The sequence below is a fragment of the Oryctolagus cuniculus genome, chromosome 7 (assembly GCF_964237555.1).
Source record: "Oryctolagus cuniculus chromosome 7, mOryCun1.1, whole genome shotgun sequence".
Classification (NCBI taxonomy): domain Eukaryota; kingdom Metazoa; phylum Chordata; class Mammalia; order Lagomorpha; family Leporidae; genus Oryctolagus; species Oryctolagus cuniculus.
This window is the reverse complement of record NC_091438.1, coordinates 69,809,396-69,832,528: the sequence shown is the minus strand read 5'-3', so window position 1 is coordinate 69,832,528 and position 23,133 is coordinate 69,809,396. Positions and strand designations below refer to the sequence as shown.

The following is a 23,133-nucleotide window of genomic DNA, read 5'->3' as shown; positions in this document are numbered from 1 at the left end:
GGCAGCTCCACTTCCAATCCAGCTCTCTGCTATGGCCTGGGAAAGCAGCAGAAGATGGCCCAAGTCCTTGGGCCCCTGCACCCGTGTTGGAGACCTGGAAGAAGCTCCTGGCTCCTGGCCTAGGATCACCTCAGTTCTGGCCATTGTGGCCATTTGGGGAGTGAACCAGCATATGGAAGACCTGCCTTCTGCCCCCCTCCACCCCCGCCTTTGCCTCTGCCTCTCTGTAACTCTGCCTTTTAGATAAATAAGTAAATCTTAAAAAAAAAAAAAAGCAAAGCAAAGCAAAGAAACTGGGAGTTTGACATTGCTAGTTTTATTTATCAAGTCTGGACATCTTTCTATTGTGTCCTGGTTATGCTAGACGTGATTTAGCTGTTCTGTCTAGCTATTGTCCTGCCTCCCTTAGCTTCCCAATCATAATTTTTGATTTTACCAAATAATATGTGCATGAAAATATGATTCAGCGTTCAGCTAGTTGTTGCATTATGTCTGTCCTATTTGTCGAACCTCTAACCTCTTTTTCTTTCTTCTAAAGTTAATTGCTTTTTTATTTTCATATTTTTATGCATTTGAAAAAAGATAATGCTACTCCTCCAAAAAGTTGCCCTAAGCAATTTTAACTTTGTTGAAATCTCAATGGAGCAAAAAATCTTACCAATTCTGTTCTTTTTATGGAAAGCACTTCTCCTTTCTAATTAGCCCTAATGTATAGATTTTTAAAAATTTTGAGAGACAGACAGGAAGACAGAGAGATCCCATCCTCTGGCTCACTCCGCAGATGTCTGCAACAGCCAGAGCTGGACTAGCCCAAAGCTTGCATCTGGGAACTCAATCCAGAACTTCCACGGTGGTGGCAGGAACCTAATTACTTGAGCCATCACCAGTGTCTTCCCCTGGAAGCTGGGGTCGGTGACCAGTTTTGGGAATTGAATTTAGGTACTCTGATCTGTGGGACGTGGGTGTCTTAACTTCTGGGTTTAAATGCTGCCCCTCCACTCCTAGGTCTTTTTGTCATAGTCTTCATTTGGATCCCTACTTTTCCTAGATCTCATGTTTTCTTCTTTCCTTTTTCCTGAAACACTTTATGTGTTTCAGAAAGGTTGAATTGGGTTGGGGCGTAGTAAAATTTTGTATCTTTGACCCGTATGTTTGATGAGAGATTTAATTTTAGAATTACAGGTTGAAGATCATTTTTTCTTAGAATTTTGAAGGACTCACAGAGCTGGGAACACAAAGAACCTCAAGATTAAAGGGGTAAACAAGCTTCCTGGCTTTCAGATGCCCACAGAGGCACCCTGTTGACAAGAAAACTGTGATTGGGATGAATAAGGATCCTGTCAGGTCCTCCAAGAAGCATTGCTGGCCTGTCTCATGAGGTCTTATGTGCTTCTTGGATCCACTCCATATTCTGGAAACTCTGGCTACATGCTAACTAGCGGGTAACATCCCCACTGCGTGTCCAGTGTTTGCTGTGGCTAGATGGAGTGAAGCTTACTGTCTCAGGCGCATCATCCCAATAGCAAACTAGCCTTCAGACCTTCCTGACTTCTCCTCATGTGTGCTTCCTTGGGTGGCCCACTGGGTTGTATGAACAGAGATGAATCATGAAACCAATTCCTGGAGCCTTTACAGAGGGGCAGCTTGTGACTCTAAGAGATCTCTGTGGCTTTAAGTCTCATGGATCATGATGACCTGGCCTGCTTCACTTGTACTCAGTCTTTGAGACTCAGCTAAGGGACTGCCTGCTCTAGGAAGCTCTTGTCATCATTTCTTCTTTCCAACTGGCTCTGTGCTTTGTGTGCCCTCCCCCTTTTAATTAAGCTCAGTGATACAGGAGTGAGGTGCGACCTTTTTAGCCAGAACGTGCCTACTGCACCCCAGATGTGTTTCAGGAACCCAACATAAGTGGTGGGGAGTGGAGAGGAATCTCTCTGAGAAACAACTAGAATGTGACTAGTTGAAGTAAATTTTTTGTATATTCTTCATCAAATAAGAATTCTTTCTCTAACAAAGGAGGGACTATTGTGGTTGGAATGGATCTTAGCAAATTCAAGTCCTTTGATTTTTCAGGTGAGGGAAAAAAGGGCAAAATGTGGTCTTTACTGGTTCAATGTTAGGGTGCGGTGGCTCATATTTTAGAAAGAACCTTGCATCTGAGGACAAGAAATCTGATTTGAGAATCATAGCCCTGACGTTCAGAGTTTAGGGAGTGTGGGCAGTATTCCTAACTTTCAAGAGTGCTTTTTTTCCAACTATAAATTAAGCATAACCGTGCCTTCTTCCCTGGGGTTACTGTGAGAATTAAACAATAGCTGGCCTGGGGAAGGACCAACGTGATACTTGTGGTTTTCAAACTGTGAGACTTATTTAAGAGGGAAACATGCTTTCTCATCTAGTAGTCCTAGTGTTTTAACTCATTCTAGAAGAGGCTTAAGTGCTTTTGCTAAGGGTAAGTGATGTTAATAAGTTGCTGTGTAAATAGGCTAAATTACTTTGTCGTGCATTTTTGTAAACAAGTCTCAGAATTTGCAGGATGGCTCCGGGTGGTGTGTGGAAGCCTTGTCTGCACTGGGTCTGCTGAGCCAGCCTGTGTCCAGGTTTTATTCCAGACTGTGACTGTGCCTGCATGGGAGTCTCCTTAGTTGTGGTCCATTATAATAAACAGCTCTTTTAAATTTTTCTGCATCCATACCCGTGTTTTTCTGATTTGCGATTTAACCCATATTAACTTGGCAAACAGGCAAATATTCCTTAGTATAAACTTGGACAATGCTGAATTTATAATGCGTTTAAATGACTTAAAATAATCAATAGTAAGATAATCTATATATTTCTATATACACAATCTGTCATCTATTATGAAATTTATATAAGGCAAAATTATTGTCAATGACCTTCCTATGGAACATGTGTTCTTTTTCCCCCAGAATAATCTAGAAGAGGATGAAGATGTGGAAATGAAAAATAATATAACCCAGGGAGACAAACTACGTGCCTTAAAAAGTCAGAGACAGCCACGCTCCTCTCCGTCTTGTGCATTTAGGTAGATCTGTTTTACACTTTTAAATTCATAGTGCGCTTCTGTTTGTGGGCAGAACTTTTAAATTCTTGTTTTGAATATTCTAAAAATACAAGTTTACTGCATTTTTTTTTTGGTTCATAACTATTTTGTGGTGTTTAGTGTTTATTTTATCACTGTTGGAATAGCTGTATTTCAGAAGTTTGTTGAAAGCAACTGTGGCATCTCAGTCTCTGGAGTCCTATCTTTTTGCTGCTATGTAATTATCTCTGGGTCTTGGTTCCAAATTCCATTTGGAATTTCTGTGGCTGGAATTCTACTTCTGTAGCAAAGTCTCATAGGTGTGCCACAGCTTTTTGTATTGAAGTCAGAGTATACAGAAAAGCGTTTTATGCCAGGCTTGGTATAGCCTGACTAATTCCTGAGATTTACCTGTGTTTTTGAGATCTAAACAAGTAATTCTTGCTTGTGCCTATGAAGTTACAAACCATCTTGATTCTGTGGTCTCAAATTACTCATCAGAATCAATAATGGGATTTGACTGCTATCACAATATTTGAACACTTCTTACACTTTTTGGTTTTAGAAAAAGGTTTGAGGATCAATGTAGCTACAAAAATCTACAAATACTAATATTCTTTACTGCGATCTATGGGGTGGCAGGGTCTTAGGCCACACAGTAGCTACTTTTCTTTGACTTAATTGGTGAAAGACATGTATAACAGGAAGGATGTTTTGTGAGTGTGATCGACATGAAACAGATTCATGGAGAATTGAGTTTCTGTGTGTCATATCAGAGGATTATGACACTTCAGTCAGATTGCATCTTTGGGAACTGGTTTGCTGACTTAGGAACTAAGGATTCATCTTTAAGTAATGATTTTCTGTAATATGATGAGAAAATGGGATAGCAAGAGTGGTGCTTAGTGATAACTATCAGCTACTCTTGGAAGATTGAAGAGAAGTACCCTTTCCTGAGCACCTGCAGTGAGCCAGGAACCATGGTAGGTTCATGGTTTGAAGATGAGGGTTAACAGGGTTAACATAAAAGGTCTGCCCCATCCCTGGGTTTGGGTTGTTTGCTTGATGTCAGAGAGGTTAAGTCATTTTCCGTTTGAATGGAGCTAGAAATGAAGGCGATGTGGAGTTCAAAGCATGGGCTCTTTGCACTGGAGTTTGTCTTTCTCAGTGGATGGAAGGTTCTTCAGGACTAGTTTACATGACCAAAGTTTTATAGTCACAGTTTTTCCTTGAGACTCTTAAATTGTTTTATATTGATTAAAATAAACATATTTATATTTTCAGAAATCAGAAGGAGGAGAGAAGCAATAAGTTGTAGAAGCTGAATTATAACATGGCAAATAAATAGGAGAAATGAGAGAATATCATATTATACAAACTGTAGAAGGCCTATTACATTATAGTTTTTCTGTTTTCTTTTAAAAACATTTCATAAATTTTCTCATCTATTGGAATTTAGTTTTCTTAACAGCATTATTAATTGTCATCAAACTTTTTTTTACCCTGAGTGCATACAGTACTGTTATCTGCTTAAAAAGCAGGATGCTTCTAGGTGAAATAAAATGACTAAAATGTATTTCCTTTTGGTTTTAGGATTTATTTTATGAAGTAGATGAAAACTAAAATCCATTTGCATGGTTTTTCCCTTTTGCTAATTTCACATTTTCCCTGGTCTGACTCATAGACGCGCCTTTTGGTATTTGTTTAAATGTGTGAGGCTGGTGTCATGAGAGCATTTGTCTTTTTTCATTTGCAGGTCAGATGACATGAAAGGGCACCCGAGAACAGTGTCCCAGCCTTTCAGGTAAAAAGGGTTGACTTTCTGGTGGCTTGCACATATGTGCTACCTTTTTTTTTTTTTTTTTTTTTTTTTTTGACAGGCAGAGTGGACAGTGAGAGAGAGAGAGACAGAAAGGTCTTCCTTTGCCGTTGGTTCACCCTCCTATGGCCGCCGCGGCCGGCGCGCTGCGGCCGGCGCACCGCGCTGATCCGATGGCAGGAGCCAGGAGCCAGGTGCTTTTTCCTGGTCTCCCATGGGGTGCAGGGCCCAAGCACCTGGGCCATCCTCCACTGCACTCCCTGGCCACAGCAGAGAGCTGGCCTGGAAGAGGGGCAACCGGGACAGAATCCGGTGTGCCGGCACCGCAAGGCAGAGGATTAGCCTAGTGAGCCGCGGCGCCGGCCCGTATGTGCTACCTTTGAGACATGTTTCCCAAGCATCAAACCATCAACAATAAGTTGTACAACCCTTTTTTTTTTTTCACATTTTAAGTTTCTAACTTTCAGTTCCAGATCGTTACATACCCTTTATGCCTAATACTTAGCCTGAAAAGGCTGTTGTTTTCCCTACATCGCTGTGATCTGTGCCCCAGGTCGTGGGGATCCCCAATCAACTCAAGTGCTCCGCAACTGTCCTTTCAATCCAGCTAGAGATGTTGCCTTGATTTACCTCCATTTCTATTAGTCCTCTTTTCTTTTATTGATAACATGTGTGAGAGCTCTTCAAAAAGTTCATGGAAAATGTGTATCATGAAAACCCCAAAATGTTTTTGCACCAAAGAAACTCATTTCGTCATTCCATTTTCTGCACATTTTGAAATATCCTTGTATTTGTTCCTAGTTTTATTTTCCCATTTTTGTTTGAGAGGCAAAACATGTCCGTAAGCTTCTGTTTGGAGGATAGATGATGTAGGGAAAAGTTTACAAGTAAATAAAAAGCTTTTTTTCCCCCCTAGTAGATAGGAACACAAAGTCCAGCTACATTATATGATTTGCCCAGAGCAAAATCTGAGTGGCCCTGGGTATGCAGCAATCACTGTTTGCTGTTTGTCCACTTGGCAAACACTTACTGAGGACCTGCCCTGAGTCTAGCCTGTGCTGGCCTCTGGGAATTGAAATGAGGGGACAGCCTTTGTGTTTTAGGGGCTCATGTCAAGTGAGGGAAATCGACAGATATTAGACAATGAAAGGTGAAAGAGCTCTGCTTTACTATGACGACATGAAGGTACTTCAAAATGTTCTTGGAAAAAAAATGGAATTAGAAAATAAGTTTATTTGGGAGCCAAAAAATTGGAAATTTATGCATAGCTTTTTTTTTTTTTTTGACAGGCAGAGTGGACAGTGAGAGAGAGAGACAGAGAGAAAGGTCTTCCTTTGCCATTGGTTCACCCTCCAATGGCCGCCGTGGCCGGCGCACCGCGCTGATCCGATGGCAGGAGCCAGGTGCTTCTCCTGGTCTCCCATGGGGTGCAGGATGTGAAGAAGTAGAGGGAACGGCATACTGAGAAGTAAATGGCAGTGTAAGGAAGGGAAGTGAGCAGGGAAGATAGGACCCTGGTTAAGAGCAGGACTTTGAACCCTGCTCTGCCACTTGCTAAGCAGGTAGCTTTGATTGGAAAACTGTCTCTTTGTTTCTTCCCTTGTCAAGTGGGGAGAGCAGTATCAGCTCCTTCCCTACGTGGTTGTGGGCATGAACTGAGTTCACATCTTTAAGGCTGTCAGTGTTGGCGGTGGCTGCTGTCACCCTGATTAGGATCTGTCATGCCATCTTTAAGGTTTAATAGTTTGTCTTGTCCTAGCAGATTGCTGAGTATTTAAGATAACACAGTTTGAGTGACACTTTGTCCACTTTTTTCTCCACAAAGATTAAGTTCTTCCCCACAAGGATCTGCATGTACGCTGAAGACCTCAAAAGTGGCTTTGTCCCCTTCGGCGACAGCCAAGAGGATAAACAGAGGTACTTCGTCCTCAGGCGCCAATGTCAGAAGGTAATTTTTTCCTCCCTCTCCCAAGCTACTGATTAGACGTTTAAAAAAAAAGATGCAGCAGGCAATGACTTTGGCTGTGGTTTTATCAGAGGAAGAGACAAAAGAGAAGGGGGGAAACCACGCACACAAACCCCAAAATACAGAGACCAGCAGTGGAGAGAATGTTGTAGAACATTCCAGCTGATTTAGGGGACCAGAAAGTGGGGTCCAGTTGCTGACAGAAATGCTAAGTGGTATAAGCTCTTCTTACCTGATGGACACGGTCAGATGAGAACGAATTAAAATGGGAAGGGGATGTTTGATGTAGTGAAGCTGAATATGACCAAGTTGAATCCTGTACTTAAGTCTGTCTTCAACACTCCCTATAAGGCCTTTTTCATTTATTTACTGCCTCAGATGTTCTAGTTCATAGTCTCTGGGCAAAGTGTTGTAGCTGGCTTGTAGGGTTTTAGCTAACAGCTTTTGACCAAGGTATTTGACACATATAACTGAAGGCCACATATGATAATGTCCCCTGGGGCAATCCAGAAGCCATTCTGTCTGTGTCTGCATTGATCAGAATTGTCTTCATCCCAGTCTGTCATGTCGTGGATATGTGTCTTGGGACTGCGAGCTGTGTGTGAATAGACGCCTACACTGCTGTCTGTGTTTTCTCCCCTCCCCCGTGTTTTCCATCCAGCTTTTCCATAAACTCTCGGCTAGCCAGCTCTCTAGGGAACTTGAATGCTGCAGCTGATGATCCAGAGAACAAAAAGACGGCCTCGTCCGCTAAGGCAGGTTTCATAGCCAACCCATTCACCAACCTCTTGAATGGCAGCTCCCAACCGACAGCCAGGAATTACCCAGAGCTCAACAACAACCAGTACAACAGAAGCAGCAGCAGCGGCGGGGGCAACCTGAACAGCCTCCCGGGCCCCCTCAACGCCAAGACAGAGGAGCCGGCCACCGTCCTCCGACCCGCCTACCCCAGCCTTTCTTCATCTCCAGCGAGATTCCTGAGCCGTTCTATCCCCGTAAGTTCGCAGACACCACCTCTTGATCCTCAGAACCCTGAACGCAACTTTTGTGCCTTGCCTTCCCAGCCGAGGCTGCCACCAAAGAGATTTAATAGTGCCAAGGAAGCCTTCTGACCGGTGCCCTCCCTCTGGCCTATGAAACTGTCTATGAACTACATTCTGCTGGCTCCCTTCAAGTAAATGCCAAGTTTCAGCTGGGGTCTCTTCCTTCCTTCTGTTCCTTCCTCCTCCCGCCGCTCCTCTTGGAGTGCTTTCTCTTATGAGGGAAGCAACTTTCATTCGCTTCATCGTGGACACTGTTGGCTTTTTGGTTAAGTTTTCAAATCATCCTGAATATCCAGTAGAAAGCTAGGATCTGATTGATTTGCCAGATTTCATCGGCTTTGGTTGTGGCGGTATTCGGAATTAGGGCCTTTTCTGTACCCTGTGTCGATGAATGGATTCTGGGGTATTGACATATGGAAGGTGCTAAAAGAACAGCATCTTCCCAGAACTAAGTGTCAGGCCCTTGGAGAACTCACTTCCTGCAGGGAACCGACTCAGAATTAAGTGGCAGATGGGGTGGCTTTTTGTAGGAATGGCTTAGAGGTGGGTGTCTGGGATGCAGGGGGAGGAGCAGGCAGAATACTGGGGAGATGTTGAAAACACAGCCCTCACTCTTCTGGAGACAGGTGAGAAGATCTCCAAACATGGTTCACCAATCAATGAGTAATTCCAGTTAGGGTAAAATATGTTGGCGAGCCTCCTGCTGGGAATTACTTGAATTGTGTATTTGATAGCCTCAAGGAGTATTGAGGTCTAAAGGAATGGGAGTTTTGATTTGAGGAGAATAAGAACAAAACAAGATGGAGAAATAGAGCCCACCCGTCAAGGAAGTGGGAAGTGCAGTTGAAACACTGACGGCACTTGGGGTGCACGCAGGCCCCCAGTGTCCTGGGTAGGCTGGCCTGGCACGCCTTCACACTACCCCACTGTTCTCTAAACATTTCCCCAGCCGTTCTCCAAGGAGACAGAAGGGCGGGAGGAAAAGTGCTGGTGGCCTGTGCTGCTGATTATCCACTCAGCAAAACAGTGCCCCAGGGTTAATCCTTCATGGACCCCGCGTTGCTGCCCGACAGTTCAGAAGCCATGGAGATGTTTCCTCACCTGAGGGTGCAGTGTATGCTCATGTGTGCATTTCTCCACGTAGGGGCGTGTTGCACTCAGTACCACTCCCAAGCCTACCTCAGGCTGCTTCTCGAAGGTTTTTACCCTTCTGTCCACATGCAAGCCTTTCCCTTAGAGAGTCTGGCAATGTACTCTTTCTCATCTGATTTTATTCCCACTCATCTTTTTCAGCATCACTTTAGATTTCTTTGTAAATTGGGCTTCAGGTGACTGTCAGCCCAGCCACCCCTTAATCTGCTTCTAGTCTCACTGGATAAGTTGCTTACATGTGTGTCATAAAAATTTAAATCCATGTAACTGGGGATTAGATGTGACATGAACCTATTTGAATCTTCATAACTCTTTGCAGGTCGTATACTTTTCAGTGTAAGAATTCAGGCAATATTTTCATAAACAAATTGAGGATCAGCCTCTGTTTTTAAGACCAGAGTCTAGATCTTGCTATTTGCAGAACAAGTCCTGTAGATAAGTACATGAATGTCTTGGCTAACGGTGCTGTGTCACACGTATTCATGACTGAATGTCAGAGCATTGGTAGCTGAACAGGAAGAGCACTTTACCTTTTCTGCTTCCCAGTTTCCCTGGTGGAAGCACGGGGCATTCTGTAGACAATTGTTACTGCCTCATCATGTTTATATAACTGAAGCTTGCTCTAGTTCCATATTTTGTTATTTCTATTTCACCTCTCCTCCTTCTTATCCCTCTCCTGGCTGGAATAGAGAGATTTTTTTTTTCTCATAATTGAATTTAAAGTAATAGTCTGTGTGGGCAATTGCTGCTGCTCCCTGCTTCTCCCCCCACCCCCAAATTTGTCAGCTTATTGTAAAGAAAAGCATTTATAAATAGAATTGCCAGCCTGACAACATTTTCCTCCCTCAGCCTGCCAAGAAGGAAGCAGCAGCAGGTCCCTGATAGGAAAACCTCCCTCCTGTCTCTCTGCTTTCCAGGCCTCCTGCAGGAAGGATGGTGGGCAGGAAGCCTACATTAGGAAGGAAATTCCCACTCTATGTGGCATTGAATCCCAGGTTGTGCCTTGTTTATATGTATGGTCCAGTGCAGCTTTTCTAGGGTTCGTGGATTTGTGCTCTCGATAAGATTGTCCAGCTTCTCAATGTCTCTGAAGAGGCAAAACTTAAGAGCCTTGAAGAACTGGGAGTGGATCCCTGAACACACATGATTCTGAACCCTTAGGTGGGAAAATGAACCGTGCATGGCAAATTCCTCTTAGCACCTTTAAGAAAGACCTAGAAACTCTTCTTCAGGGAGGAGGCTGACGGGTGTTTGGAGGGAGCCGAATGTTTTAAAAGCTACAATTAGCATCTCTTTTGAAAGCTGCAATTGCTCTCTCACTTTTTTGCAGCAGTTCAGCCCCCAGAAAAATGTAAAAATGATTTCCTTGTTCTGTCATTAAATGGTTTAACACAGAAAACAAGTACAAATGTTAAGGAATCCTTATGGTTGTGACAGAATGCTGAAAAACAGACTTTTTTTAAAAAATAATTTTAGCTTGGCCTCTCCTGCTGGCCCTGTGGTTTCTGATGCCCAGCACGTTGCACAGGTTTCATTTTTGTTGCCCACTCACTCACTATAAAAAATCTGTTTCACTCTCTGACACTTAGAGGAGTTTTCAGACGAGGGACATATAATTATGGCGTGGGTAGGGTGGAAGTATTTTATTAAATTAAAATGACTTGTGGTATCTGTCTTGAATATTTGCTGTGTTTTATTTTTACGACACTTACTGCTGAATTGCTGTTCCACTAAAGTGTCCTCACCTGCCCTGGGAGTCTGGGTTGGATCATGGTGCTTCCTCTGTAACCTTCCCTACATCTTACCTGGGGTTTGGTGACAGTATTTTTCTCCTTCTGAATTTTCACCAGTCAACAGATTGTCAGCCTGAGTGAGGGCAGAGGTGGTACCTCTGATTTTCATAGTTGTATGCCCTGTGCCTGGCATATGCAGGCACCCTATTTAAGTATCTGTTGATGAAACAAAAGGATGACTGGCTGTATAACTGAATGAAGGAGGTAAGAATTATTACTTCTGTTTTATTTATTTATTCTTAAAGATTTATTATTTATTTGAAAGGCAGAGTTACAGAGATAGAGGGGGAGAGAGAGAGAGAGAGAGAGGAGAGGGAGGAGAGAGAGAAAGAGAGGGAGATAGGTCTTCCATCTGCTGGTTCACTCCCCAGATAGCCACAAACTGGCCAGGGCTGGGCCAAATTAAAGCCAAGAGCCAGAAGCTTTTTCCCGGTCTCCTACATGGGTGCAGGGGCCCAAGCACTTGGGCCATCTTCCGCTGCTTTCCCAGGCACATTAGCAGGGACTGGATCAGAAGTGGAGCAGCTGGCACTCAAACGGGTACCCATACACTGCGGGCAGCAGCTTTACCTGCTGCACCACAATGCTAGTCCCTATTACTTCTATTTTAAAATAAAAATCTTGAGGGTCTAGGAAGTTTATAGTTTGTCTAAGATTGCACTGCTAATATCAGCCGAACCATCATTTGTTTGTTTGTTTTTTGACAGGCAGATTTAGACAGTGAAAGAGAGAGAGACAGAGAGAAAGGTCTTCCTTCCGTTGGTTCACCCCCCAATAGCTGCTACGGCTGGTGTGCTGCGCCGATCTGATGCCAGGAGCCAGGTGCTTCGTCCCGGTCTCCATGCAGGTGCAGGGTCCAAGGACTTGGGCCATCCTCCACTGCCCTCCTGGGCCAGCAGAGAGCTGGACTAGAAGAGGAGCAACTGGGACAGAATCCAGCGCCCCAATCCGGACTAGAACCTGGGGTGCCGGCGCCGCAGGCGTAGGATTAGCCTAGTGAGCCATGGCGCCGGCCCCCCGAACCATCATTTGAACTTGGGTCAATTTGACTCCAAAAGGCATATTCTTTTTTTTTTTTTTCCAAAGATTTATTTATTTATTTGAAAAGCAGAGTTACAGAGACAAAGACAGAGACAGAGACGAGAGAGAGAGAGAAAAGGGAGAGCGCTTCCATCCACTGGTTCACTACCCAGTTCACTTTGCAATGGCTGGAGCTGGCTGATCCGAAGCCAGGAGCCAGGAGCTTCTTCCTGGTCTCCCATATGGGTGCAGGGGCCCAAGGACTTGGGCCATCTTCCACTCCTTCCCCCAGCCATAGCAGAGAGCTGGATCTGAAGTGGAGCAGCCGGGACTTGAACTGACACCCATATGGGATGGCAGTACTGCTACACCACAGTGCCAGCCCCTAGGCATATTCTTTTGATTGCATTCTGCCATAGGCAAGGATACATCAAAAAGTTTGTAAAAATGGAATGAAAAGATAATGCACATTTCCATGAATTTAATGAAGACCTGTCATGAACACTATTGTGGATAGTTATAATAGAGGCATCTCTGAAGAAATCTCTTGACAAGAAGGGTCAGGGACAGCTGTAAAGAAAAGGTAATATTTAAGTTGGGCTTTGCAGATGAGTAGGAGCCTGCTAGGTATCTAGTAATGGAAGTAGGAAGGGCAGGAATGGCCGTTCTAGGCGGTGGGAACAGCAGGAACTAAGGTATAGCCTTAGTACTGGAGTTAAGTTCTTGGATTCTGATGACAGCTACACTTGGTTCAAATCTTATCTCTGCTGCTGCCTTTTGCTGAGGAGTTCAGCAGGTTATTTAACCAGAGCCTTAGCAAAATGGAACTAATAATAATCAAGGACAGATCTAAGTTTGTTTCATGTGCATCCTGAAATTTATACAATACATCCCCTTTTCTGTTTGTGTCTTTAATGAGCTTTCTAACTCCATTTCTTTCTGCCTTTAATTTGCAGTTTAAAATAAGGCCAGCAAACTTTTTCTGTTAAGGGCCAGATCGTTAATGTTTTTAGCTTACGGTCCCAACTGTGCAGGTCAATACATAAATGATGGTGTGCCTGTGTTCAGCTAAACTTTGTTGACAAAAATAGATGACAGGCTGAATTTGGACGATGGGCTGGTATCTGGGGACCCCATGCTTTAATGTATCGCCAGACAGTTGATATCAACACCCCTTTTTCCTGTTCAGAAATCATCAGTGATCCTCTAATAGTAGAACCTTAATCCTGAATTACTCTGCTGAGCTTCACGCCTCTGTACTGTGTTCCCCTATTGTATCTTTGCATCTACATTTACCGTGTCTATCCCTCAACATGTATCCCCTTGTCCTCTTCTTATACCCTGCTCTCACATACTCGCTTTGGGGAAGTCCTTTCTTGGAAGCTCTGGCCCTCCTCATAAATTTCTCATCTGTAAAAACGTGTATGGCTTTCTGTCTCCATTATGCAGCTTTCCTTGATAAATTGAACCTGCCCAATGGAAAAAGAGGAAAACATTTCTTAAAAAATATTTATTTATTTATTTAGTATTTGAAAGGAAGAGAGACAGGCAGAGAGGGATTTTCTATGTTCTGACTCACTCCCCAAATGTCAGCACCAGCCAGGCCTGGGCCAGGCCAAAACCAGGAGCCTGGAACTCAATCCAGGTCTCCCACATGGGTTTTAGGGACCTGATTACTGGAGCCATCACCTGCTGTCTTCCATGTGTAGTAGCAGGAAGCAGGACTGGAAGGGTAGCCGGGACTTGAACCCAGGCATTTTGGTATGGGTTGAGATGTATCTCAAGAGGTGTCTTAACCCTGGCACAAAACACCCATTCCAGGAAAACCTTTATTGTCTTCTGTTCCCATCATGATGAATATTTAATAACTAATTTTATCAGCATGTAGTATTGCAATTATATACCCAAACATTTATATTTGTTTACATATATCCATGTACCAGACTTGTTTCCAAATTTTAGGCTTTCTTTGTGTAGACATTTCATTAAGTTTATTTATATTTCCTTGTGTCTTTTGCTTGTTTTTTTGTTTTCATTTTTAAAGCTTTATTTATATATGTATTTGAAAGGCAGAAACGCAACACATGGGTTGAGAGAGAGAGAGAGAGAGAGAGAGAGAGAGAGAGATCTTTCATCCATTGGTTTATTCCCCAAATGGCTGCAACAACTATGTCTGAGCCTGGCCAAAGTCAGGAGCCAGGAACTCCATCCTGGTCTCCCATATGGGTGGCCCAAGATGTTGGGCCAAGTCCTCTGCTGCCTCCACAGGAGCATTAGCAGGTAGCTGGATTGGAAGCAAAGCAGCCTGGACTTGCACTGGCTGTCTGATATGAGATGTTGGCATCACAAATGGTGGCTTAACCCACTGTGCCATAATGCCAGCCCCTGGTTCATGGTTTCTAACATAGTATTAGACATAGAAGGGAATTAAAAATTTAAATACTCATATATATAAAGTTTAAAGGAAAATTCAAGTTAAATATCATGTGCTTCTTCCTCTACCATAGCATTCTTATTCCATAGTTGAAATTGACTTTAATAGTATTCTCTGACCCAATGCTAGTAGCTGTTTTTACACCTGGCGGCTTGTTAGTGTTACTCTTTGGTTATTAAGACACTGAGGATAAGTTCTCTGTGTCACATTTGGCCAGTATCAGAACAGCTTTGATAAGCCTATGAATGGGTTAAGTTCAATTGAGTTCTAACATAAAGAGTAATATGTGTTTTTTTTTTTTTTTAAAAAGATTTATTTATTTATTTGAAAGGCAGAGTTACAGAGAGGCAGAGGCAGAGGTAGAGAGAGAGAGGTCTTCTATCTGCTGGTTCACTCCCCAGGTGGCTGCAGCGGCAGGAGCTGTGCCAATCCTAAGCCAGGAGCCAGGAGTCTCCTCCGGGTCTCCCAATCAGGTGCAGGGGCCCAAGGACTTGAGCCATCTTTCACTGCTTTCCTAGGCCACAGCAGAGAGCTGTATCAGAAGTGGAGCAGCTGGGACCCGAACTGGCACCATATAGGATTTGGGCCCTGCAGGTGGTGGCTTTACTGGCTATGCCACAGCACCACTCCCCAATATGTATATTTTAAGGAATTTTGGTCCTTAAAGTAGAACTTGAAATATGATCAGAATATTAGCTCTCAGCTCTGTACAATAGCCAGTTTAATGAAAATCTACTGAGTGATTGGCATGTGCATCAAACCGTGCTTCATTTTCACCTTAGAATGTTAGTGGTGACAGGATTGCACTTATTGTTTGAGCATCCATTCCCAGTAAAATGCTGTTTTCCAGTGGCATGTAATAGCTTTTTCTGATTTAAATGTGGCAAAGTTTCCCTTTACCCATTTTAAAAGCTCTCCTCTTTTCTTAATTTTAAATATTACTAATATTTAAATTATTTGATTAATAGATTTAATTAATACCTAATTAAAGCTTAAATATTATATTTAGCTTTGATGGCAAAGATTAGTATTAGATTTCTTTTTGTTGTATATTGAAATTTCTGTGCTCTTTTCATCTAATAATATAAAGAATATGGATATTGAACCACATCTTTGGAATTCATTCAATATTGCTATTCTTTTGTTCCCTACCCAAGGGTAGTTGGAAATGTTATTTGACAACACATCAAATAGTTCTGATGACTGCATGGTTCAAGTGATGACTTTAAATCTGTGTATGTGATATTTATATATATGTAGTCTTTACAGTCTGTACTTTGCTGTAATTTAAGTTTTCAGTGTCAAATAGTTTACATTAATTTCTGTACAAAGCCTATCAGCTATTTTTGGCTTTCCATTTTAAACAAAATTTGCTTTAAACGATAAAGTCAATCAGAAATATATAACAGGTAAGAATTGGTTTATATTCTCAAATGCAATGGGGCTGTTAATTAGTTTGTTCAATTGTATACCTTCTTTCCTATATAATACCAATAATATTGTAGGTCAATGGAAGAGTGCTGTTTTGGTATTAAGCTTGTCCTCTGCCCCATCCCCCCTTTTTTGGCCAGGAGTGAAAGAAAGTGCTTTTTATCTATGTATAAAAAGCTGTCCAATTTAAAAAAGTGCTTAATCTTTACATGAGTGTCTGTTGAGCTCACAGTGTTTTAGTGGGGCGAGGTAAGACAAAGATGAGCAAGCCACTGTTTCAGCAGTGTGAAGGCTGCACGAAGACATACTCTGGCCTAATTGTTCTTCGGCTGTCAGTTCTGTCTTGCCACAATGTAGGCTGCATCTCTGCGGCCTGCCATGCAAGACCTTAAGGAGGCTTTTGAGCCCAACTATTCTTACCCTTTTCCCTTTACTCCTGGGCATGAACCTTCTGCTGCTGTCCAGCAGTTTCTTATGTCCTTGACAAGCCTTGCTCCTCCAGCTCTATCCTTCACTTACAAGCCATTTCCCAGCCTGGTCTACCCTCCCTCTTCCCTTCTCAGACTCCTCATCTGGAGTTGGCCTACATCCTGCTTCCCCCTCTGTGAAGCCTTCCTTGACCTCAACTGACCGTAATAATCCCAATGTTTTCTCAAAGTCATCCTGCCTGCTTTGGTCGTTTGGTCTTCATCATCCTCACATTGAAGGTTATGAATGTAAGCCTTGCATAGCTCCTGAATTGGTCGGGAAAGCTGAGATTAGCAACATGAAGTTAGAAAACAAAGTCTTTGATTTTTGCTATCTCCCTAGCATCAAATTCTGGGCTATGCTTACCTCTTTGATTGTGGATTTAGTTATTCCATACTTTCATCTAGTATTGAATAGGTTATTTATTTCATCTAAAAGTCTGAAAGTCACTGTGTATACGTAAGATCTTTAATGTAGAAAGCTAGATTTTCATTGCAGCTTTCTCTTACACACAGACATGCATACATGTGGATGTATATGCATGTGCAGACAAGCCCAGACACCACATGGGCATTACTGGTAAGATGGTTGGATTTGCCCCTGATGAAAGGGGCAAATGAAAGTCTTTGGTAAATGAAAAGGCTCTCCTGGATAGTGAATAGTGTATCCCATTCAGTGGCTGGTACATGTGGGAGATAACTATTTTGTCTATACAAGCAAAGAGTTCCCTGTCTTGGGCTGTCTTGTGAGTTCCTTTGCCAGCTGTTATGAAAAAATTCAGTAAATCAAAAGTGAAAATTGAGAAGTATCCATTTGAAAGTGAGCAAATGAAGCTGATCCGTTCCAGCCCAATTCCTCTCGTTTATGCTTTAAGTATGAATTGCTTACTCTCGGGTGCCAAATCTTCACAGTGAGGATGCACTGGCTGTGTTTGGACTTATTCGATGCTCTGCTCCAACTTGCCTCCCTTTTCAACACACCATCAATGACATGAGGATCTTCTCACCTTCATTCCTGGAGGATCTTTGCTTATACGTTTTAGCTATCAGCTACTGCCAACATTCTGGACAACTTGAATTCATCACCATCATCTTCAACCATTTATTGAGTCCCTCCTATGTGCCAGGCGTTTTATTAGGTACTTGTACATTATCTTATTTATCTAACCCACAGTTGACAGATGAGGACATCAGGATCCAGAGACAGTAACTTGTCCAAGGGGTCTTACAACTGCTATGTTTGGAACTTTCTTAACACTAGGGATCTTTATTTTTATTCACTTAGAAATCTACTTAATAGACCTTCTTATGGCTTAAAGCATGGTTTCTTTTTTTTAGAAAATATTTATTTACTTGAAAGGGAGAGTTACAGAGAGGGATCAAGATCATTTGCTAGTTCACTCTCCAAATACTTGCCACAGCCACAATTCGGCCATGCTGAAACTAGAAGCCAGGAACTCTTATCTGGACCTCCCACATGAGTGGCAGGAGCACAAGTACTTGGCCACTGCTTCCCAGGCACATTAGTAGGAAGCTGGGCTTAGAAGCAAAGTAGCCTTGAATCAGCACTCCAGTATGGGATGTGGGCATCCCAAGCAGTGGCTTAACGTACTGCACCAAAATGCCTGTGCCCCATGCTCTGATACTAGAATCCTACAAAGCTCTTTGAGTATTATCTCCTAATTCTGCTCCTTGATCCCTTTCTTTAAAAACACTTTTTTTAAACCTGAGATTTTTAATTTTACTTGTTAAGATTCATTTGTTTCTTTGAAAGGCAGAGCAACACAGAGAGGGAGAGGGAGAAGAGGAGCAGGAGGGGGAGGGAGAGGGGGAGGGGAGAGGGAGGGGGACGGAGAGGGAGAGAGAGAAATTGATCCATCTTCCATCCACTGGTTGACTCCCTAAAGGACCACAGCAGCCAGGGCTGGGCCAGGCTGAAGCTAGGAGCCAGAGACTCCATTCTAGTTTTTCACAGGGTGGGAGGGGCCCTAGCAGTGCTTGGGGATCCTTTGCTGCCTTCCCAGGCCCATTAGCAGGGAGCTGGATAGGAAGCAAGTAGCCAGGACTCAAACTGGCACTCTGAAATCGGATGCTGGTGTGGCAAGTGGCAGCTTAAGCCGCTGAGCCACAGTGCTGGCTGGTCCTTCATCCTCTTCTGATCCCTGCCTGTTTCCTGAGCCTCTTCAGTTTACTTCTTTCTTTCTGTAGCTTGTTATAGTTTTTTTTTTTTTTTTTTTTTTTTTTTTGCTTCCTTTTCTGAATATTTGAAGCTCCGCTTGGATATGTCTTTAAATTAGTGGTCCCCACATGTCAGTCAGTTCAGCCATCTCGTGTATCTGTCCCTCATCTCTTCTAAGCACTATTGAAAAAAATACCATTGACTGCATTTCAAATGTGTTGCTAATTTACCTGGCCCTTCAGCACTCCTGATTGACTTATCTTTTTTGTTGCTCTTTCTCTTCCCCACACTACAATCAGTACAGTCCCTTCTGAGCTCCAGAGTCACTTGACCTTGCCTTGAGATCTGTTGTGAACGTAGTTTTCAGAAATTATTTCTAATTCTTTTCTTTGCTACCTCAAAAGCTTATTTGCATCTGGAGTCATCCTTTTTTCCTTCCCTTTTGGATAAAAAGAAACCCTATTATTTCCCAATGATGCCTCCATCTACCTGTAATTTGTTCCCAAACCAGTTGTCTACCTACTTCCTTCGTCTTCTGCCTTCTGTCTCTTCCCCTCCGCTTGCCTGTCTCCTCTCCTGCAACCATGCACATTCACACCAGGATGGCTGGTGGGGAATGGGGAGGCGTCTTCTCTCAGTCCACCTCTCTCATCTCCCTGTGCTCCTTTGTTCTGTACCTGGATGTGGTCCCCATTCTGGCCTACGGTCTCTCCCATGTTTACCACTGATGTCTCTAAGTCCAGATCTGATGGTCTCTTTTTGGTCATCATCTTTCTTAGGCTTTCTGCAGCATTTGACAATATTGCTCACTCCTTTTCCTGTAATTTTCTTCCCGTCTGATTTTGGAGTATTTTTTCCCCCTTAAATTATTATCAATTTTCCTCTGCCTGCCCCTTATAGCGGCTCTCCTCAGCTCTGAGCTCGGCCCCCTTACCTCTCTGGTAATCTGCACATTATGTCTACACTCTCAACTTCTTGAGAGCATTCCTTAGGATGGAGAAAATACATTTAAAAAAATTTTTTTTTCCAACTCTGTGTTTCTCTTTGGTTTCCTGGTTCCCTAATCCCACTTTGCTCATCCTATCATCCAAGGTAGACATTCAGAATCGTCTTTGAAAGTAAGCCTGCCTTTCAGTTCATTTTCTGTCACTCTGTTCTCACCCTTGCTGCCCTAATTGAGAACCTCACGATCTATTGTATAGCCCTTTTCATTTTCTCCCTGTCTTAGGTTTCTCTTGTCTTTGATCTCTCTCCTATACTGCTGAACATTCTCATCTGTGGCATTGTTCAGAGCTCCACTGCGCTCCCAGCATCAAGTCTGGATCCCTGGGCTTACAGTTCATGGCTCTTCCCTGTTGGACTGTGTACCTCCCTGCCTGCCTTCTCTCAGGCAGCTCTACCTGGCATCCTGCCCATGTGTTTCTCCAAGAGTGCCATGCTCTGCCTGGAACCTCACCCCTGCCAAACAAGTTTACTCCACTTTTCTTCCTTGCTCTGCTTGGTGTTGTATTTCCTGGCCCAGCTCAATAATTATCTTTCTGATAGAGCATTTGGGATCCATCCAGGGAGAATGTCTTTTGCTTCTTACTTCTTATAGGACTTTATTCATACCTCTGCCACTCTCGTATTTATAGACAGTTGCATGTGATGCTTTGTCTCCTCTTATCTTTTTTCCTGAGGTTCTATAGTGTAAGTGCCTAATACATATTTATTGCACCAGATCTTGGAGAACATGTCTGAATTCATGAATGCCAAGCTGCGTGCTTAGGAGCCCATGCATCATAGCGTATGAAGCACTCACCAAAAGCAAACTGAGTTTTCAGCTTTGACTTTAATATACAGTAATCTGGAAGTTGTATATTTTTCTGGAACTTTGCCTTTAGTAAAATAAGAGAAAATAAATTTAAACTGAGCTTGCATCAATATAATTTTGGTGTTCAGATGAACTGAAAACACTCATGTAATGGTTGGCTGAGTCAAACTGGGTGTCAACAATCTGTCATGTAACAATTGAGCTCTTTGTGATTGTTGAAAAGCACACATTAAATTCCCCCAGAAAAAAAGACTGTCTTAACAAGCATGTAGGAAGGTGAAAGAATATTTTCCATAGCATTTTAATTAAGCAAAATTGGCTTGTTAGATTTTGGGGCATCTGAAATTCATAGAGAACTCTATAGAAAAATGTGAACACCCTTTTAAAGCAGATTTTTATCATAAACCTTAGCCTTTTTGGGTTAACATGATGCCAGTTATACCTTAGCCAGCTATGTTTTGTCTAATGTTATTGAAGAAGTATGTAGTATATTAACAGAGGCTAATAATTTCAGTATTTCACATTTGTAGAAACATATTTCAGTGCACATATTTTGTGTATTAATTCTTAGGCAGTACCCTAACTTTATTCATACCTCTGCCACTCTCGTATTTATAGACAGTTGCATGTGATGCTTTGTCTCCTTTTATCTTTTTTCCTGAGGTTCTATAGTGTAAGTACCTAATACATATTTATTGCACCAGAACTTGGAAACTCTATTGTAAAAAGCATAAAGAGACAAAGAATATAGAAATTATAGGTAAATTAATATTTATTGATTATTATATTTGTTCATTAAAACTTAAAAGATTAGATTTATATATAAAATAGTGTATTGCCAAGCATAGGTTTTTTTCTGTAATCATGCCTACACAAGCCATTTTTTAGGTGCTTTTTTGCTTCTATGGTTGAACTCAAACTGAGTATAACTAATTGACTATATTTTCTTCTCCTAAGGACTTGGGAAAATGGGGAAATATGGGAAAGAAAAAGTCACTGTGGCAAAAGTCCATGAAGATTTTAAGCCAGGATTTTGACCAAGTAGGAAGCTAACATTCCATATCATCAGGCCCTTTTATTGAAGTATTCAAATTTTAAGCTACTGCATCATTCATTTACTGGCAAGGATCTGAATCTGTCATTGTTTACAAATTGCTGTTTTTGATAGTCAACTTGCATTTATTAACCATCTGTATCAATATTAACTATCTGTACCACCTTTTCCTACCATGATTAGGTAACGGGGCTGTTTCAAAAAGAAACACCTTAAGAATAGCTAAATTTTTAAAGTTAATACTTAACATCTGCCAAAACACATTAGTAGAAGATTTCCAGAACAGAACAAATTGTCTTGATCTCCTTACCTTATACTGTGTTTTATGTCAAATCTGCTTTCATGGAGGTATAAAATTTTGGAGGGCTACAAGTGTGAACCAATTTCATCATTATTTTCTAGGTTGAATATTGTTGCATTGTTACTTTTATGGTATTCGTATCATAATAATATTATATACTCATAACAAACTTGATTTGGTTTAATTCATTATAAATCCCTGGAACTTACTGTCCAGATGAACTGGAATATTGTATTTGAGAAATTAAAATCTCTTAGTTATATAAAAAAGTACTAATGTAAAATTATATTTATACCTCAGTCTCACTTTCTTCATAATCATCTTGATTATAATTGCTATTATATTTTGTATTTCAGATGCATTAGGTATTATCTTTTCATTATGGTAACAACAAAAACATTAGCCAAGCAGAATTAAAATTTTAATTAATCAAATATTCTTATAAAAATTTCTTTTTGAGAATATTTCTGAAAAGTCTTTTGGTTCTGATAAAAATAATTTTAAATTATATATTTTCTTTAACAAGTATACATTATGAATTTAATATTTCTTTATTCACTCAGGATCATGTCCTGCCTGAGATCATAATTTGGCCATGTCAGGTTGATAGAGAATGTTGGACTACATACGTGATGATCACTGGCCAAATGCCAGATGTCCTGAAACCTTGTTCTGTGATGGCCAAGGATTTGGGTTTCAGAGCTAGACTACTGGGGTTCAAATTCCAGCTCCACCAATTCCTAGTTGCTTGATCTTGGTCAGATTATCATTTTATACCTCAATTTTCCCATCTATAAAATGGGTTGTCTATAATATATATAAATAAGATATTTTGAACTATACCTACCATATAGAAAGTACTCATTAAATCTTAAAATCATTGATCTACCAAGTAATATATCTAATTTAGTAAGAACTCCAGATGGTTTTGCTCCAGTTAATCCATTTTTCAAATAGGAAAATCAGCAGTAATAACAATATTGTTTATGGAATAGAGAATTTCTTTTTTACTATAAAAATTAAAAATGCTAATAATTGGGTACCAACTTTTTTGAGATATTAATTTCATGGTACATGGACATTTGGAAAACGTTTTATATGGTTGGTAGATATACCTATGACAGCAAACAGAGCATGAAGTTGTGTGTTTTAGGATGTGTGTTAGGTCAAGCCAGAGATGAAGGAGGCTTATCAGTGTATCCTTCATGCTCAGATTTTAAGTGGGGAGGACTGGCATTTACCCGGAGAGGTCCTGAACTGTGTCTGAGTACAAATGACGTGACCTAGAGAGATCCTCCGTGCAAACCCTTTGTGTGAGCACACGTGCTCAAACTCTACATGTTCTCGTCATCCTGCGCCGATGCTCCCCGGAGAAAGGGGCTTGTGGTGATCTTTATAATTTTTTTTCAAGTGAATGTATCCTTGTAGCCTTCAGCAATTCTTCCCTGAGTCTATTTACATTAAGACTGAAACTGAAAGGAAATGAATTACAAAATATGGAAGGCAGAGATATATGCTAAACCTTTTTACCGATTTTTATGTCTTATAACTTTTTAAAAATGCTTTTTCTTTAAGATTTATTTTATTTATTTGAAAGGCCGAGTTACAGAGAGGGAGA

The 23,133-nt window shown here is 41.6% G+C and overlaps 1 protein-coding gene across 10 annotated transcripts in view; it reads left to right on the top strand.

Annotated features, from left to right (window-relative positions):
* CDC14A (cell division cycle 14A) overlaps positions 1 to 23,133 on the top strand; it is a 189,698-nt gene that overhangs the window by 161,139 nt on the left and 5,426 nt on the right. For 7 of the 10 annotated variants that reach the window (XM_070077979.1, XM_070077982.1, XM_002715832.5 and 4 more), the window contains 4 exons: positions 2,931 to 3,046; positions 4,800 to 4,847; positions 6,688 to 6,810; positions 7,490 to 8,019. In XM_070077979.1, the coding sequence (XP_069934080.1) occupies positions 2,931 to 3,046; positions 4,800 to 4,847; positions 6,688 to 6,810; positions 7,490 to 7,940 (738 nt within the window). In that variant the 3' untranslated portion in view covers positions 7,941 to 8,019. Of the gene's footprint in view, positions 1 to 2,930; positions 3,047 to 4,799; positions 4,848 to 6,687; positions 6,811 to 7,489; positions 8,020 to 23,133 lie in introns of those variants that run through there. The other 3 variants (XM_070077980.1, XM_070077981.1, XM_070077983.1) reach the window with 2 other exon arrangements.